Source organism: Coffea arabica, chromosome 2c, assembly GCF_036785885.1.
Source record: "Coffea arabica cultivar ET-39 chromosome 2c, Coffea Arabica ET-39 HiFi, whole genome shotgun sequence".
NCBI classification, from domain to species: Eukaryota; Viridiplantae; Streptophyta; class Magnoliopsida; order Gentianales; family Rubiaceae; genus Coffea; species Coffea arabica.
Window position 1 is genome coordinate 41,539,763 of NC_092312.1, and position 19,454 is coordinate 41,559,216.

The 19,454-nt window shown below is 35.6% G+C and overlaps 1 protein-coding gene across 1 annotated transcript; it reads right to left on the reverse strand.

Annotated features, from left to right (window-relative positions):
* Nucleotides 1–5,045: 5,045 nt before the first annotated feature.
* Nucleotides 5,046–6,913, reverse strand: LOC113724360 (auxin-binding protein T85-like). The gene is made up of 5 exons (XM_027247268.2): nt 6,745–6,913; nt 6,526–6,632; nt 6,035–6,238; nt 5,773–5,840; nt 5,046–5,472 (listed from the first exon to the last, which is right to left on the reverse strand). Exons 1-5 carry the CDS (start codon nt 6,827–6,829, stop codon nt 5,364–5,366), a joined length of 573 nt encoding a protein of 190 aa, XP_027103069.2. The 5' UTR covers nt 6,830–6,913; the 3' UTR covers nt 5,046–5,363.
* Between the last annotated feature and the right edge of the window lie 12,541 nt (nt 6,914–19,454).

Here is a 19,454-nt window from a genome sequence, read left to right on the forward strand (position 1 = left end):
TGCCAAGCGGAAATATACAAGTTCAAATAGAAACTTAGCCCTCGAACCCCTATTGAAAGACCCGATGAAATTTTCAAGGAAATACGTCCAACTTGATACAAAACACATTTGTAAAATCACTTTAACTCATTTACAAGACAAGAAAAGAAACGGACAGCATTTCCCCTAATTTTCTTCATTTTCACCCAACAATCTAAAACCCATTACTCATAGCAATTAACCATTATCACATATACAATTAACAAGCAATAAAACACACTCAATTAGGCCACAATACCCTTTAATCAAAGCCAATTAGAAGCTTAAGAGCCAATTATAAGAAAACCCCCAAATTGAAACCCTAAAATCTGAAATTATCCCCACAAGCGTAAATTTTCCGCAAACAAACGAAATTAACGCACAAAGGTTCCATTTAACCCCATTTCAATCTATCAATCCAAGACTAATCCATGACTTTCATATAAAGTCAGAAAAATACCCAATAAATCAGAAATTGAACCAACTTGACTTAAAACCATGAAATCATCCACAATATAGCACCTCTAGCCTTTACAAGTCACTAATTAACCAATATTAGAACCAAAAAGGGAATTTCTCAACAACTCACCTTATGAGCTCAACAAAGGTAGAAACTTAGGGCTTCTCTTCCAAAAATAACTCCACCAAGACCTCTAGTCTACCCTAGCTAGCACTTGTACGGAGTAGATTAAATTCTAATGGTGAAAACTCCAGATCTAAGAGAAAATTGAAACTAGAATTTGAAGAGCTTTCTTTCTTCTCTCTATGACTCACGGTTGAGCAAGGGTGAAATGAAGATATTTTTGGGCCAAAAGCTATATAAAATGGAAGGAAACAAGCGGTCAAAGTTGGTGGCCGCCTGTGCCACGTCACAATCCGGCCGGATTCTTGGCCGGATTCAAGGCAGTAGCAAAGTCAATTTTTTCAAAAACCCTCAACAATCCGGCCGGATTCGGCCCTTCGGTCTTTTCGCAAAAATTTTTTCCTCTTTTCCAAGTTCGATTGCCACGATCAACTGTACTTCTAACACATACACATATATACGTATCTCACACACAAATATACATAACAACAAACCTTCCTTTGTTTAAAACGATTAATTAACAAATTTTCACTTAAGAGGGAAAATGAGAATAAACAATAGACTAAGAAAATATGAAAATTCTAAGGTTCTCACAAATACCAAGTAGTGACTTCTATTTTTCTTAAAAACCTTTTTAGACTAAATTTTGGACCGAAACTGTCGCATTCTTTAAAGTCCCATTCTAGGTCCTTTTCCACTTATTTTTAAATAAAATCACATCTTTTGTAAACACCTTATTTTCATCGTGAAAAATGGGGCGCGACAGTTAGTTTTGAAGCCATTTCATAGTATTCTCTTTGTTGTTGTTCCTACAATCTTTAAGGCGAAGTCTTTTGGCTTAGATTTTGTTACTTACCTTGTTGAAGGGACAAGGTATGAAATAAGTAATACTATTCCTTATTACTTTAATACCGAAACCAATCTTAAAACATTGATGAAGCAATGGAGTCACATGACGCTTCATTTTGGAAACATGCTATAAATGATGAGATGGACTTAATTATGGCCAATAAAACCTGGGAGTTAGTGGATTTACCACTAGGTTCTGAGCCAATTGCTTGGAAAATCTTCAAGAAGGAATTGAAGGTGGATGGAACCATAGACAAGTTTAAGGCTAGATTAGTTGCCAAGGGCTTTACTAAAAAACATAGCCTTGATTATTTTGATACTTACTCACCGGTAGTGAGAATAGCTACCATGAGGGTGCTACTTGTGATAGATTCAATCCAAAAATGGGTAATTCACCAAATGGATGTCAAGATTGCATTTTTTAATGGTGAATAGGATGAAGAAGTGCACATGAAACAACCTGAATGGTTTGTTGTACCTGGGCAAGAGCACAAAGTGTATAGACTTGTAAAGTCCTTGTACGGATTAAAACAAGCACCAAAACAATGGCACCAAAATTTGACCAGGTAATGCTTACAAGTGGGTTCAAAATTAATGAATCGGACAAATGTGTATATAGCAAGTATATGAGAGGTAAAGGTATCATTATTTGCTTATATGTGGATGATATGTTAATCTTTGGTATTTACTTAAAACAAGTCAATGAGACCAAAAAGTTGCTATGATGCAAGTTTGAAATGAACGATATGGGAGAGGCCGATGTTATCCTAGGAATAATAATTAAGAGAGAACAAGGACAAATTTTGCTTTCACAGATTGTAAGCCTGCCTTAATTTCCATTGACCAAAAAATTGACTTTGTTAAATATGTTGGTGATCTTGTGTCTCAATTGGCTTATACCAAAGTGATTGGATGTTTGATGTATGCAATGACATGTACAAGGCCAGATTTAGCGTTGGCTGTAGGCGTGTTAAGTGAATACACAAGTAATCCAAACAAATAGCATTAGTTAGGTGTAACTAGAGTCTTGAGGTATTTAAAACATACCAAAGACTATAACATTTGCTATGGTGGCTATCCTTTAGTATTAGAAAGTTATTCAGATGGTAGTTGGATGACAAATAAAGATGATCATTCTACTACAAGTGGATCGGTCTTTATGTTAGGTGAAGGAGCAATTTCTTAGGCGTCCAAGAAGTAAACATGCATAACCATCTCCACCATGGCAGCTGAATTTATAACTTTGGCATCAACTAGCAAAGAAGCTGAATGGTTATGAAATTTACTATTAGAGATACCTATGTGGCCAAAGCCAATTTCCCCAATCTCCATATATTGTGATAGTGCTGCTACACTTGCTAAAACTTATAGCCAAGTGTACAATGGCAAATCTAGACATGTTGGATTAAGGCATAGTCTAGTAAGAGATTTGATCACAAATGGTGTGATAACCATAGATTTTATAAGATCAAAAGAGAACCTGGCTGATCCTTTAACTAAGGGATTAACAAAGGAAGTGATGATTAAAACATCTAATGAGATGGGATTGAAGTCCAATCCATGAATCACTAACAATGGAACCTTGATTCAACACTAGTTATAACAACCAGCCTAACATCCCAGAAGGTGTAGTGTGATTTTTCCCGCTTGAAATTGGAAGGTTGAACTAGAGTTCTTAACAAGTCCTTTAAAATGCTATAAATGGCGGGAGCATTAAGAGCTTGCCTGTATGAATGTTGGATTGATGGCATCCACAAAGTTAGAACTTAACTTTGAACAGGTTCATGAAAGGATAGGGATACAAGACCTAATGTATCATTTGTATAAACAAATTGAAGAGAAGTGAATCTGTGTATGTTAATTTATGTGGTTTGTTGCATATACTCGAGACTCAAAACTTGTCTACCAAGTAGGATTAACAAGTTATACTCAATTAACATGAAAATGGTGGTTCAATCGAAAGACATCATTGTTCATGCATAGGTTATCAGAATTTTTCAGTGATCTATAAACAAATTTTCAATATATTGAAAATTGCTGGGGATTGTTAAAGAATTTTCAATTATTGAAAATTTCAAATTTTCAGCTTTCTGCTATTGTGCTTGCAACCTTTCAAGTTTCAAATGATTCAACCGCCATTTGAAGGGATGCATCTCTAGACAAATTTCTAACATTCAATAACCATCTAAGGGACATGAAATCTTATTTATATGGATCAATTTGTGGTCTTTTGGCTGCAGACAAGATCTACAAGTTCTAGAAAAATTTCTGCTCTTCTCTTCTTTGTTTTTTGGGGGTTATAACAACTTAGAGTAGAGTTTTTGTAACCAAACTTCATATTATCGTAGAGGATATATATTCATCCTTGGTCTTTTGCACATTATAGTGGATGAATAAAGCTTTAAGGAAAGTGATTTGTAATCACGATTTGAAACCTTTTTCTAGTTAGTTTTGCAGCCATTACCTAGTATTCTCTTTGTTGTTGGTCCAACACAAAATAAGTAATTATATATAAACATAATTTGCATGCTAAATAATTTGATTCAAAGCAGATAACTAAACAGATGGGAAAACAAATCCAATAACTATCTACATAAAGATAGTAATTATCGACTATATACAGTTGAAGAATACATTTCTCCACAAATTGCAGCAACAGAAAACATAAAACATTTTATCAATTTTAGAAATTTGACATGAACAACTCAACTCAAACGGTGGAACATTACAACACATACAAAGGTTATAGATTGCTTGTAGAAAAACAAAAACACAAAAATACCTAATGCTAAAAACCAAAAAATGGATGGCCTCAACAAAACGTACCTGTTCAGAAAACTGCTGCAAAATGGAAGCAAAATCCCAATCTAATACACAGCATAATTGCTGTCCGTGAAAACTATAATTAAATGAGAAGAATTCCAGCAGATGGAGGTTACTATAGTAACGGCAAAAAAACACAACTCCTCCACTTATTTCCCGTTAAATATGTCCTAATTCAGGAATATGATTAAGTTTGCAATTAAACCACCTTTTCATAGTAGTTTGTATAATAGTTTGTACTTTGTAATTAAAAGCTGATAAACGCTGATAAAGACCATAAAGTCTACCACTTCCCTTGCATTAAGCTATTATACAATCTGTTCAGCCAATTTAGTAAAGCAAACCTTAAATCACTAAATTACCCCTTCCATGAGGCACATAAACCATCACCCTAGAAACTCCTTTTATATATATGGATTGGATACTCACGTTACTACTTGTCCACTCCTATCATCTATAGAGAGTCAACGGCACATCTTTTAAAATGTGATGCCAAATTGTCGATGCATAGAATATATTTATTTATTTTTTTTTTGTTTTGGGTAAAATGATGCGTTATTGTTGTATTTATTTTTTCATTTTGGGTAATATGATGCGTTACTGTTTTGCTGTAGACAGTAATCGTATGTCATTCTTGCGAGGGAAACTTCTTAAACGAGGCAAATGGGAAAAGGTGAACCTGCTGAGGGCTAATCCACTTTTAAGTGAGTTTTAATATGGCCTTGCCTAATTATTAGTCAAAACCCCATTTGCGTGTAAATTGCAGCAAAACCTATCTCTTTTTCCATGCCAGTAACTTTCTGCAGGAAATTTATCTAATAGTTCATTCATGGCTGTAAAAGTTTCATCACATGTAGTTTTTGACAAAAAAAAAAGTACTTCTGCAAGCATGGAAACATACAGGTGGAAATCAAATGGACCTCAGTTTGTGCTGAACTCAGAGTTTCAAACCCCAATTTCAGCAGAAAAGGAAGGTTTACAAAATACACAAGTAAAATCATGATACAGCACGCGTTATACTCGGATATATTTCTAAGTGTTTTTTGAACCCAATGTGTAGCGGAATCCAAGTGATTTTTGTATTGGAAAGTTAAAGCTCGTCTCTTTCCAAAGGCGTCTGGAAACACACTGCATCCCAGAAGATAGGGAAGAGTAGTTTGGCAGCTGTATGTGGCATAAACCAGTCATCATATGTGAACCTGAAAGGAAGAACCCAGATGACAAGTTCAATATATACTACCCGTCAAAACTCGGTATGCATCGGAGGGAAACGTATTGATGATTGATTTGATGGACAGTTATTTTGCTGAGAGTGAACGAACTTTATGTTGGAAAAAGCCAAGTGAAGATGATTTTGCACAATACATGTAAAAAATATATTGCTGTTGTCTTTAGATCTTCAGCTTTCAGGATTCAAGATGGACTGTTAGCTATCTGCCGTAAAGGAGGATAATACACTAACACTTTCACAGGTGGATGAAAGAGGATAATATGCTTACACTTTCACAGGTGGACGAGATATAATAACCAAAATTTGTAAATCCTCCTGCTCATTTGTGTTCCAGACCTGGTATCAATTGTAATTGAAGTACCGTGATGTTAAGGTACTGACACAAAGTTGTGATCTTCGAAAATTTGTTAAATACAAATATAACAGACTACTAATTTTGATGTCAGTATAAGAAACAGAGTATGTAACTTGGCTACCTCCTCCAAAAAAATAAAAATAAAAAATAGAGGGGAATAGAGAGGAGAATTTGCCTGATGAACATCATCAATAGGGACAAGGAATGTGCTATTTGAGAAGATACGGAACTCATGTGGATTCCCAGGGAATTCGGGGTGCATATTTGTCGTAAGATAGAGAGTGCCACTCCCCTTTAGGACCAGGAATGCCTCCTCACATGAGTGTCTATGGATTGGGGTGCGAGCTCCCGGAGCCAATGTTTGCAGCCATACCTCAACCTATAAGTTTAAATCAGAAGTAACTAGTTCAACAATTTACTCTTTTTCTTTCCTTTCTATTCTTTTAATATTCAATCTGCCTACTTTTCCAAACAAACATGCATCAGGAATTAGTAGAATGCCATAGCTTAATTGTTAACAATTTGGCTGAATTAGACATGTACGGACAATCATAAAGCTGAAGCTGCTGCTACTGATCGAACTTTAGCAAAAAGAGAGGAAGCGGGAGAAGCACGACCTTGAGATGTAAAACATGCTGTAAAAATACCGACAAAATAGTGTCTTGCCTCTTTCATGCCATGCAAGACTGAACCCGCAAGGGTGCTGTGAGACAAACCGGGAATCCCGAAGCTACCTTGTGGAAGCTTGCTAACATTTCTCACTAATGGAAAACCTTTTATCATGATCCACATAATGTTTCAATCATTTTGTTGAACAGAAACAACTCAATAAGAAAGCAAAATGAAAAGAAACACGAGTTGGAATCCTGAGAAGTATAAACTTGCCATCGGTCAAACATTCAGAAGCTTCACCAGTGGCACTGAAGTGAAGAGCCGTTGCTGCAAAAACTGTTAAGAGATGCCAAAACATTGCGCCTACAGACTCTGCAGTCTCCGCACTACTCTTCTGTTTCTCTGGTTCAGGCTTCAGAGTAGACTGTCCTTCCCCACTCACCCAAGGTCAACCTTTAAAAGAGTCAGATTATCAAAAATTTGGGTCCAGATAACGAACTATTATCTGACTTTTACATAGTTTACTCTGGGATCAGGGCAGGGCTAGGGAACAGCACGAACTAGGCCGCCGGGTTGCATTACGTCTGCATTCATGCCAATTCCGAACCAATATATGAGGACAAGCTACAATAAACAAAACTACACTAATTTCTACACTAATTCATACTGAGATGCTAAAAAAGTGAACAATGACTTACGTTTTGTTGTACCCAAAAAATAGGAAAAAATAAGTGTAGAATGATTTCGTATGACTTGTTATCAGCCTTGCACTTACTATTGGCCTTGTTGAGTTGACAGTTCATGCTCTGGTGGGACCAAGAAGTGCTCTTGTTCACGGACCTCAGCGCTTATGTCTTCTTCTTCATCATGTTTATGACTCATTATTCAATTCCTTCGTTCTTATAAAATTATAGCTATGAAGTACAAAACCAAGGGTTTTCCACGCCCGTAGCATTTTCTACTCTATCCTCTATATAAAATCAAACTTAAATCTTTTCAAAACCTGATGTACAATTGTCTGCTGTACTTGTATGTCATTTTTTTTTATCTTTATTACTAATATAAAAGTGTCAACCCTCAAATAAATAGTGCTGCCTACAATGCAGGACCCTTAACTGTCGCACCTCAAATCGAAAAAGCATGAAAAAGGTAACCTTAATTGTTGACTACCAAAATTCCAAATCTATGCTCCAGGTGCGAAGTATAAAATTGCCTGCTATATAGAAGCAGAGTTCACAGCAATCCTCTTCACATACAAGCCAAAAGAAAAAAGGGGGCCAGACCAATTCCTATAAAACAATTCTCAATTTGGCTTAAAGACATTCAAAATCCACACGACCCAAGTAAATTGCAAATTCAAACTTCAAGCTAATGTTACACGCGGAAACACCATTAAACTTATGCTGTTATATTGAAGCCAACAATTTGCATGAGTACAAGCTAAAAAAAACCACAAGGCAATCCTTAAGAAGAATAAAATGCCTCTCAATCTGCCTTAAAGGAAATTAGAAACCCATGCATAGTAAGTGAACTGTAAACTCACAACTAGCACGCCTCACCCAATTAGGAAGAAAGTCGCTCGTCCTCGGCTCCACGTGTCAATTGAATTCTACACTTGCAGATCAAACCACACCAGACATAGACAGCTAGTGAAACTACAAAGTGAACTATAATCCTGGAAGTGTATCTCATCTGTAATAATGATTAGAATCGAACCTATTCAATTCAATTAGTAAATGAATAATTGGATCATTTCTGATTTTATTAAATGGATCATGGTTTAAATTTGATCCAATCTAGTTCAATCCAATTAGTAAATGGGTGTTAAATGGTTTGGATTTGAATGAAATGATTCATGGATTAAATTTGATCCAATCCAGTTCAACCAATTACTAAATGGGTGTTGAGTGGTTTGGATTTTAATGGATGATGATTATCGAACTATCCATAAACGGAAATGGGCCTCACAAGTGGTATTTTGCACAATTTGACAGAATGACCATTTAACTTATATGGGCCCGTTACCTAGCAAAATATTGGAATACGTGAAAGGAAAGTTTTCTAACAATATACCCAATGTACATGACATAATAAATCAGCAAATTTCTCTGCAAATCCTCTCTCCTCTCTTTTTCTTTCAGTTCTAATACTCTCTCTCTTTCATTTTCTTTCTCTACTCAACCAAAATTATTCATACACAAAATAATTCTCTCTCTCATCCTCTTTCTCTACTCAGCCAAAACTATTCATATGCAAAATACATGTATAATTATATGATATATATGAAATTTTAATGATAAGATATGAAATTTTAAATGATAAGAGATCTATTGTGTTAGGGTTATTGGAAATATAGAAGTTTCGTGTTCTCTACATTGAGATTTGGCTTATCCCACAATGCAATTTCAGGGCTCCCCCAATTTGGAAGTTTTTATGGATTGTTGATGTCGAAGAATATGGGGATTACATGTGTATGGAATCTACTACAGAGCTATTACAAGAATAATATCAAGAACTTTACTAAACTAATTTTGGGGAATTCAAGAGAGTTTCCAAGGTGATCACTCTCTTTAAGGTGCTATTTGTCCCCACTATCTTGCTAACCGGGTTGAGATGGCAAATTACCTCTAGGATATAATGGAAATGAAAACTAGATTACAACAAGTTTAAACTTAATTTTCACAAGAAAGGGATACAAGAAGTTGGTTTTGCAAATCTAAAATAGCTTAAGTACAAGTTGCCACAAGAAAGGTTTGGACTGCCTCTATTTATAGGCAATTCAAGAGCAAAAGTATATGAACTTCATTTAATGTCCATTTATGAATATAGCACACCAAATACATGAACTAATGAACTTGAGAAGATACGACAATGTATCTTCATGTAATGTCCATTGATGAATTTAGTATTTCAAGTACATGAATTGAGTATTTCCATGAACTATGAACTTGAGAAGAAACATAAATGTACCTATGAATTTTGTAGGAAATTCATAAACCAAACTTCTAGACATCAAAAGAAAAATCATGTCACAAGTCACGATCAATTTTCATACTACAAACTAATTTCCAACATTCCCCCACTTAGTTTGTAGTATGAAATGCTAAACCATCACTTATGATATCATGCATAAAGAAAAGTAACTTTTGTTTTAAACTTTTCCTCAGTTCAAGTAATTCACAAGTTCTAATCAAATCGAGGTGGTTAGATTGCTTAAACCAAGATTTGAAATTAAAACAGAATTATCACACACATGAACTAATCAACTTGCATCCAACAATCATATTTTATCTTTAGCACTATTACCGACCATGTGCTTATCCTAGTTCATGATCATGTATAAAAGATTATCCTAAACTTTTATTAGAAGTGGCACCACTTCTATGATCATATAGTAAACTATATTTCTAACTTTAACAAATAAAGCACTAAGAAATATGTTTATTAAGAGAATACTTCTCAACCTGCTTGATTAAGAGTAACATGATGTACTACCACTTGGAATGGTATAACAAAAATTATAGTACTCACAATCACTTATTAGCAATTTGTTTTTACCCTTTAAACCTTTCTAACTAGGGGTAGTACTAGAAGAACATTGGCTTACCATTGCTATTGATTCTAGACAAATAGTTTTAATCCCATTCCCGATGTTGTCCAATTCACCAAGTCCCTCGCAAGAGTTTTAGTCAACAGATCCGCTAAATTATTATGAGTTCTTACAAACACAACTGTGACAATGCCATCTTTCAACATTTGTCTAATACAGGTGTGCCTCAAACTTATATGCCCAGATTTACAATTGTACACTTTGTTCAATACTCTAAATATAGTAGCGTCACTATAACAATGCAATGCAATTGCAGGCATAGGATAAGGCCACACATTTATTAAGTAATAAATCTCTTAACCACTCCCCTTCTCTGTGTCTAGAAGATAAAGCCATGAATTCAGCTTCTACGGTGAAATGAGTAATCAAAGTTTGTTTCTTTGAAGTCTAAGAAATAGCTCCACCACCCAGCATAAACATCCATCCACTAGTAGGATTTTGATCACCAATACTAGTTACCCAACTAGCATCTATATACCCCTCAAGAACACTTGAAAATTATTGTAGAATAGATCCAAATCTTTGGTTTTTTTAAGATAACCAAGGATACTAGTTACTGCTTTCCGATGATCTTTACCTGGATTCTTGGTATACCTAACTAGTCTATACACTGAATAAGAAATATCTAGTCTTGTGCAATTCATTGCATACATTGAACTTACAAGGGAGTTTTTCTCATATATTTGAACATCCTGATTGTATCTTCTTGGTCAAGCAGTGGATAGTTGATGTGTTGACGCATTCACTTACTAGAATTAAGGGCAATCTGAGTATTACAGATAATGGTGGATAGTTGGATTTTGCTGGCTGTTTCAGTTACTAGTTGGAATGTATTCAGGTGATTTTGCCCGTAAATAGGATAACTATTATGTTTTGTTTGGTTTGTGGTGTCTAAAGGTATTTGTGTAACTCAAACTAATGCTAAAGTCCTTGTGTCACATTGCAACTTAGGGCAATAAGAATTTGAAATTAGTTTATTTATATTTTTGGTTCCTGTCAAAGTTGGAGTCATTGTTTCCTTAGCCTTTGGGCTTAAATAGTTGTATAAATTTATTGACTGTTAAGTTTGCTAAAGTCAAGGAACTCTTAGCCTCTAAATATTCTTTGTTGCCTTGTAGTATCAATAGTTTGAAGGACAAGGAGAATAAATGCTTGTTTTCCTGTTGAGTTAGAGAGAATTTAATCATTCCTCTCTTATTTTCATAGTTTCATCCTTTAGAATTCTTATGGCTATGCTTAAACATCATTTTTTTTTTGCAGTCTGTGCTTTCTAAATGTAAAACTTTTGTATTGTAATGTGTCCACAATTGCTTCTTTGATGATGCTAATGAATATGCTATTTAGTTAAGCACGCAAACTTTATCCTTTTCTGGAAAATCAATTTGATGCAAAACCCATGGAAAACTTGTAGTGTTTGCCTAAGTGTCTCAACTAAAGCGGTGTTTTTTTCAGTACAACCTCATGACATTCAACTTACAACAATCGTCCTTGGGGGCAGTATAATCTTTTTTTTTTCCAACAAATGTCAACATTTTATAGCTATGAACACTTGATAATACAAGAGCTAATTATAAAAAGGGGTAACTACCCCCATATCCTTTATTGCTAGATCTATTAGCCACGTTGGGAAATTATTTTCCCATTCAATATTCTTAACTTGTTTGGCAGAATATTGTGCCAGGAAATGGCTGCAACCATTTCCAGCCCTAGGAACAAAACAGAATCTGCAATATTCAAACTCCTATCTAAGGTCACCAATGTCCTTCAGGACTGTTTCTATGCTACTGTCATGAACATTGCCTATGTTGATTTGGTCCACTACTCCTTTGCAGTTTGTTTGGACTTCTATGTTAGTCCAACCTGCGTCATTTGCCATTACTAGAGCACTTCTAATAGCTAGTGCTTCTTTTTTGCTTGCTTCTCCTCTCTTGCATTCAGATATTCCTTTCACTTTCACAACTTTTCCAAGCCAGTTCCTGGCTATTATCCCCAAGCCTGTTCTTACCATTTTAGCTGGTATTGCCGCATCTGTATTTATTTTGATCACTCCCTCCTTAGGTGGTTCCCAGCCATGTCATTTTTGTCTGCCAATTTCTGGAGTGACATTGTTTCTTGCATCTGCAACAGTTTCATTATCATACTCAATCCATTCTTGATGTGCTTTATCAACAATCTGCTTTGCCTCCGTGTTCTCACAGTGGAATACCATCTTGTTTCATGCATTCCAGATTTGCCATAGGATGTTTACTGTGAGGTTTATTCTATCTTGTCCTTGGTCGTTGTTGGCTAATTGCATCACTGCATCCCACCATCTCTATAGGTTACTTTGAAGCTCAGTTATTCCCTCCCACCTAACAGGTGCTATTTTCCATGTCATTTTGGCCTTTGGGCAGGAGAAAAATATATGCTCAGTGGTTTAAGCTGCCTCTCCACAACAGTTACACAAACTATTTCCTTTCCCTATTCTTCTATATATGGATTCATTTACTGGCAGGCTGTTATGCAAACTTCTCCACAAAAAGTGTTTCAGTTTATCTTCAAGTTAAGGCTCCACAGCTTCTTCCATACAGTGTGTTTTCTAATTTCCCAACTAGTTTCTGCACCAGGATCAATCATTTTGCTCTTGGAAATTTCCTCCAATTTTGCTGTAGCATATCCTGATTTTACTGTATACACCCTAGATTTGGTATGTTTCCAGAACAGTCTATCTCTTCTACTGTAGAAACTAAGGGGTATACTAACAATGTGCTCAATATCCTATTCGATGAACCATTGCTGCAGACAATGTATATTCCACTTCCCTCCCTCAATCAACTCATTGATAGTCCTCATGTGAGGACCCGAAAATTTCCTTATTTTATTGTATATTACTAGCTTATTTAAATATTTATTCATTCATTTTCTCCCGGATAAATTATTTCAACCGTTTTGGAACCATTTACATGGAACTATGACTTATGTATATTTTAAAAATGTCCTGTTAATAAATTTAATTTTTGGAAACTTGTTTAGCTAGATTTAGTGAATACGCGTATGGAGTCAATAATTGATTTGATGGTACAGTGACCTTGGAGTTTTGAGAACTCATGCGTTAGTTTTAAAATAGGTATTTTTATGTTTAAGTACTCAAGTATTAGTTAGTTATACCATCGTTATAAGAATTTCTTAGAAACTTCGCCACAAATCAAAAGTTCGCGTATATCGAGCCGAAGCGGTTAATTGGAGATTTAAGAAACTTATTCTAGACTATTAAGAGTGAATAATTATAATGTTTAAGAAAGTGCATTGGAGGTTTAGTGCACAAGTGAAACAAATCCGAGAGGAATCGGGCACGAAACGCGCACGAACGCGCTCAATTCCTAGTTGACTTTTGGAGCACTTTTGGCCACACACTTAAGCTTCTCAAGGAAGCTTCATTATCAGCCAAACACACTCTCTTCTCCCTCTCTAGCAGCCGGCCACCTCCCAAGGAAGAAGAACCAAAAGCTCCTCATTTTCTTGCTTCATTTCTTCATCAAATCACTTCAAAATTTACACACAACTTGCAAACCACTTGGAGATCAGCTTAAGCTAGGCAAGGAGCTTGTTTCTCACGGTTTTCTTGGGCTTAAGGTGACCGAAAATTTCTGCTCTAGCCATCTAAGAAGGTAAATGATGATCAACCTCTTGAATCTTGGTTTATATAAGTTGTATTGCACTTGTGAGCTCATAGATTCATATGGGTAGCTTTATATAGTTGGAAATCTTGTGAATGGGCTCTATGAAATCTTACAATGGCTTGATGAACTGATTTGATGAGATTTGATGTTATTTATGTTTAATTAGTGCTTAATCTAGTGAAAATGATTTGTGTTGTGAAAGAAAACTCAAAGGAAGTGAGATGAGAAAAAGTGACAATTCTGCCCCTGTTTTGCCGTGACCCTTAGTGCACTTTTTTGTGGTTCAATTAACTTGATTTTGATGTAAATATGTTGTGTGGGTTGTGTGGAAAGTTACCACCAAAAATCATCCAATTTGGTTGGCCAAAAGTTGAGATTTCGAAAATGTAGCAAAACTGGAAATGTAACCAGAGCCTCTCTGGCAGTGATTTTGTTTCGGCCATAACTCTTTGGTCCGATGTCGAAATCGAGTGCCGTTTGTGGCATTAGAAACTAGACACTTCTAGTTTTCCAATGATATAAAATGCATGCCCTGATTCCACCTAAGTGAGCCATACAAACCTTGTAAATTTACCTATTCTGTTTCTCGTCTGTACTAGAAGCCCTGTTTTGAGCTGCGACTTGATGCTCAAATATGAGCTAGTTGTGGACAGAATTTTAAAATGATTACTTCTAAAAAATTGTAGCCTTATGAATGTAGTTTTCAACGCCACCAACATGCTCAATTTCGAGTTGAATTGAGTAAGTTGTGGCCAGATTTCAGAGCTATCATCGTGAAAGAAAACCCTGATTCTGGACTGATTTATAGCTAATCTTGATTTGGGAGTTGTTATTTTGAAACTCTTGGTGTTAATCACCTATCTAACACATTTTTAATGTTTCTTAGACATTGTCTTCATAATTGGACCATGTTTGAAAAGATTTCATTGGCCAAATGTTTTAGAAAAGGGAGATGAATGCACAAGGCAGTTTTGCCTTGGAAATTCTTGGAAGTTGAATGATTTTGTTAACCGATTTTCCATGTGAATTTTTGTATGAGCTTTGGCAGAGGAATAGCCCTCATATGGTAGGACAATACTACCAAATTTGGTGTCATTCCAATTCCATTTCGATGTTCAACCAAAGTCTTAAAGTTCCCATTTTAAATCTGGAAAACCCTTGGTTGGTGAGAAAATTTCAGTAAATTTGAGCCGCTATATCTTGGTGCTCAAAATTCCGATTCTTGTTCTGCTTATTGTGTTTTAAAATGTGATTTAAATCTAATTGAGTTTCAAATTTTAGAGGCTAGTTCGCATTGTGTGAATTTTGCCGAATTTCCAAACTTTGCCAAAAATTAACCCAAAACTGTCTTGGTATTCCAAAACAGCCTCTTGGACCCAAAATTTGAATGTCTTCCATTTGAAATTATAGAAAAGTGCCTTCTAGGAACTATTAGCACTTTGGAAGTAGTTTCCAACAGTAACAAGTTTTCTAATTTTGGATTTTCAAAGAGTGAGTTATGATTTTTCAAAGAATGCCCCTAAATTCGATAATTCTTGGCCATTTTTGTAGAATTTTCGCGCGGGAACATTTTCAAAAAATCCGGCCGGATTGTGACGTGGCTTCTACAGTCCATCTTCAATCATTCGTTTGAAAAAAAATGATTTATACCTACTCGTTTCCGTCCAACAATTTCAAAGATGAAAATTGGATTTTTCTTGTATATTTAAACCCCACTTTTGAGTCTCAATTTATAAGAAATTAAGACTCATTTTCGTGACGTTTTCTTAGATTGTACAAGAGTGCAATCTTCCTTGATAATTAGGGGTTTTAAGTGGTAGTGTGTAATAGACAACTATTGTTTGCTCAGGTGCTCAAGGAGACCTTCAAGAGGATCTCGAGGGGAACACCTAAAGGCTTGTTTACGTACTTACTTTCCTATTTCAATTGGTGAGTGTCAAGTGCATGAATATTTGGAAATTATGTGAATTGCTCATTATGAAATGGATGGGTTATAACTGTTGAGTCGAGTGTGTACTTTATCGAATGCGTTCTCAATAAAATGAATTGTAATTGAATTGTCTGAATTGAATTGCATTATATGCTATGGCTGTATATGTCGTTGGAGTGAATCTTCTCGATTCATAATTGAACTATATGACTGCCGATTGGAGTGTGCTCATCGGTCTATAACGGTATTTGTCGATTGGACTGAATGTCATCAACCCTTATAATTATAATCGTATAATCGGGTCTCTATAATCGTATAATCAGGTCTCTGAGTGATAGCATGTACCACACCGATTCGGGTGGGAGGTACCTTTCATGTCGGCTCAAAACCCTAAATAAATGATTGGTTCTCTGAGCGATAGCATGTACCACACCGATCCGGATGGGAGGTACCTCTCATGTCGTCTCAAAACCATAAACCATCCTAAGTCGATTGGTGCGATGTCTCATCGACTACTAAGCGATAGTATGTACCACACCAATTTGGGTGGGAGGTACCTCTTATTCGACTCAGAACTATAAGCAAAGCATAAGTCGATTGGATTGATGTCTCATCGACCACTGAGCGATAGTATGTACCACACCGATTCGGGTGAGAGGTACCTCTCATTCGACTCAGAACCATAAACGTATAATCGACCATTGAGCAATAGTATGTACCACACCGATTCGGGTGGGAGGTATCTCTCATTCGACTTAGAATCATAAATAAGTAAAGTTCTACGAACTATTGGATTGAATTTTGGCAAAACAAGTGGAAATGAGCTCCCGCATCCTTCTTGAATGTGTTTTGAGAATATTCGGGAATTGCTTGAATGTTATAGCTTTATCTCTCGTACCAGCTTTATTGCTACTTGAATTACCTACTTGCATGATTTTCTTGGCCTTACGAGCATTCGCTCACCTCGTTAGATTTGTTTTCCTTAACTGGAGTTGAAATGGGAGGAATTTTGGAGAAACTTACTTGATGGCTCATTTGATTAGAATTTTGAATGTATTTGTTTAGACAACTTTTGAAATTTGTATATTTTGGGAATTTAAGGTATTTTTGGTAGCTTTTGATGTAAGAATTGAACATTTAGTAAGGAATTGACCTTCCTTTATATTTTCGACTTCTAGTATCGATTGGTTATTTTTAAGTTTGAATTGAATTTGTACCGAGTTCTGGCGAGATTTGGGCAGCCGTCCCACGGATATCCTTGGGTTCGCCCTTGGGAGAAATGGGTGCGTCATACCTCAGCTGACAATCATTAGGCTTTGTTATTGAGACTTTTCCATTTTCTACTCTAGTGACCCATCTATCTTGCCAAATATTCACTGTCTAACAGGTTGTCAATGCCTGTGCAATAATAATAATGATAATCCTAGTTGCCAACAAAAGTAGTTTCGAGTCAATTCTAGTACTGGAGCAGGGACTCTGGATATGCAATGGGTTACTAGATTCACCCTAACTTCGAAGAGTTTGCTAAATTCGATATAACAGAATTTATTCACGAGAACTTGTTAATTTGTATATAAGGCAAGTAGGGTCAAATTCACAGGGATTAGGAGTAATTCGTTACTACTAATGTTGAAGTTATAGGGGGATTTTAGGGAAATTAACAATAAGTTATGCTAATCGAATATTGCAATTAACTAAAAATTAAATGGCAGACTATAAAAACTCAAATAGTATTGGATAGCTCTACTCAAGAAGCAACTTCGAAAATGGTTCTTCTAATTGATCATCAATGCAAGAATAATTTCACATATAAACTGATAAACAAGTTATAATAGTCAAACGAGCGATGACAATCAATTTCTCCGTAATTATCGATAGCTAAGGTACGACCGTAAAATTAAATTTCACAATTACTTTAAAATTTAGAGAAACCCTGTTCTAACCAAACAACACACTACGAGGGTTGTTTACAAATTAGCCCTATATTTCCCTGACATAACCCCAATTATGCCAGTTGCCACCAATTTAGAACAATCAAACAATTATAGATTTAATTATTTTAATTGGCTCTAGGTTATTAAATTAATCTAACATCCGGGCCCGTAACAATTAAATAATACAACAACCATAAGAAAATAAAACAGGAAATATACAAATACCAGAAAATAATAGAAAAATTAAAATCAGTTAGATCTCACAATTTAAGTCGAACCAAATCCTCCGTTGTTCCTTGACTAGAGTATAGACTTAGTTCATCTTTGTGGAGAAAATTCCATGCAAAATCGCAAAAACAATTGGCGCATACATTGTCTTCAAATTGAGATTATTGAATCCGATGGAATAAGAACAATAGAAAGAATAAGATGAAAAGTCAAAAAAGTAAAGTGAATAATATGGTCTGCTATTTTTCCTTACTAATCCCTACTTCCTATATGGCTACTAAGTGGAATAGAAGGGAAGACTCCTAGTTGAGCCTGACCTCCATCCTCTTTGGAAATTACTAAAAACAGAAAAGGGAAGTTCCCCAAAATTTTCTCCTAATCTGCCGCAGTTGACCACTGGATAAGGGAAACATTCTCTGATTGGACTCTTGTTCCTTTTTACTACTCAAACTCTTCTGCTGACTACCATCAAATTAGCACCTTTTTATGGCATTTTGTTCCAATTCTTGCAATAAATACAAATTTTCAAAAGCGAGTAGAATCTGCCAATTAATGCACAGTTGGTAAGATAATATGAGGGAATTAACTATAAAATAAATGATAAAACTATGACTTATCAATTCCCCTCACACCTAGACCATGCTTGTCCTCAAGCATGAGAACAGCAAACAAATACCAATTGTGAGAACCCGTAAATTCCCTAATAATTTTCCTAGGGTTTTTCCCCTTTAAAGACGTGTTTTCTGCATTTTCTGGCTTAGGAAAATTCTCCTGGTAAATTTTATGAGTAAGTATAGTTTTTAGATGATTTTTCTAGTATTGGAGAGTTTTTGAAAAATTAAGAGTATATAATGGACGTGGGACCCACTAGTGCGAAAAGTTCGGAAAAATTCGGCCAATTAGGTTAAATTCCGAATACTGTGTGAAATTTATCGGGTGTTAAAAGATAAGTAGAGGATGTGAAGTGATTGATGTGAGAGGAAAAAGAAAAGATAGGATTGCATTAATGGAGGTGACAAGTGTCACCATTGTATTGGAAGTAGCTTATGACTTACTATTCATTGTTTTGACCTTTTGACCAATTGGTTAAATATCTAAAAAAAGAATTAACCAAAATTCACTCTTTTCTTTCACCATTGTGGCCGGCCCTCTCTCTAGCAAAGAAGAAAGAAAAACTTCTCAAGTTTAGCTACCATCTAGGGCAAATCATCCAAATCAAGTGCTTAAACTTGTTTCTACTCCATAAAATCCCTCCATTTGGTGCTAGTAAGTGATTTGGTGAAGTTTTTTGAGGAAGCTAAGGTGATCAACAACTCTCCCTCTCTTGTTTTCCAGGTGAGTGGTGGTTGAACTCTCTCCTTCACTTAATGAAGCTTAATTTGTGCCTAATGGGAGCTAAAGTGCTGAAATTTGTGGTTTATTTCTTGATTTGAGATGATTTGATGAAGTTTTCAATTTATTGATGATTTTTCTGGTTTAATGTGATCATGATGTTGGGGCCTTCTATGATGATTGGCAATGGCCTACAATGACTCTAATAGGTGTGAATTATTGACAATTGCAACCAATTTTGGGTTTGGATTGAAATGTGAAAAGTTAGGGTTTCATAACCCCCTTTTCTG

Bases quoted from the DNA above. Each gene is read 5' to 3' on its own strand.
- LOC113724360 (XM_027247268.2), bottom strand. From the start codon at position 6,829: ATGTTTTGGCATCTCTTAACAGTTTTTGCAGCAACGGCTCTTCACTTC. The intron at 6,633-6,744 runs GCAAGTTTATAC...TCATGATAAAAG, and splicing joins TTCTGAATGTTTGACCGATG to GTTTTCCATTAGTGAGAAAT. The intron at 5,841-6,034 runs GCAAATTCTCCT...AATTGATACCAG, and splicing joins CTATTGATGATGTTCATCAG to GTCTGGAACACAAATGAGCA.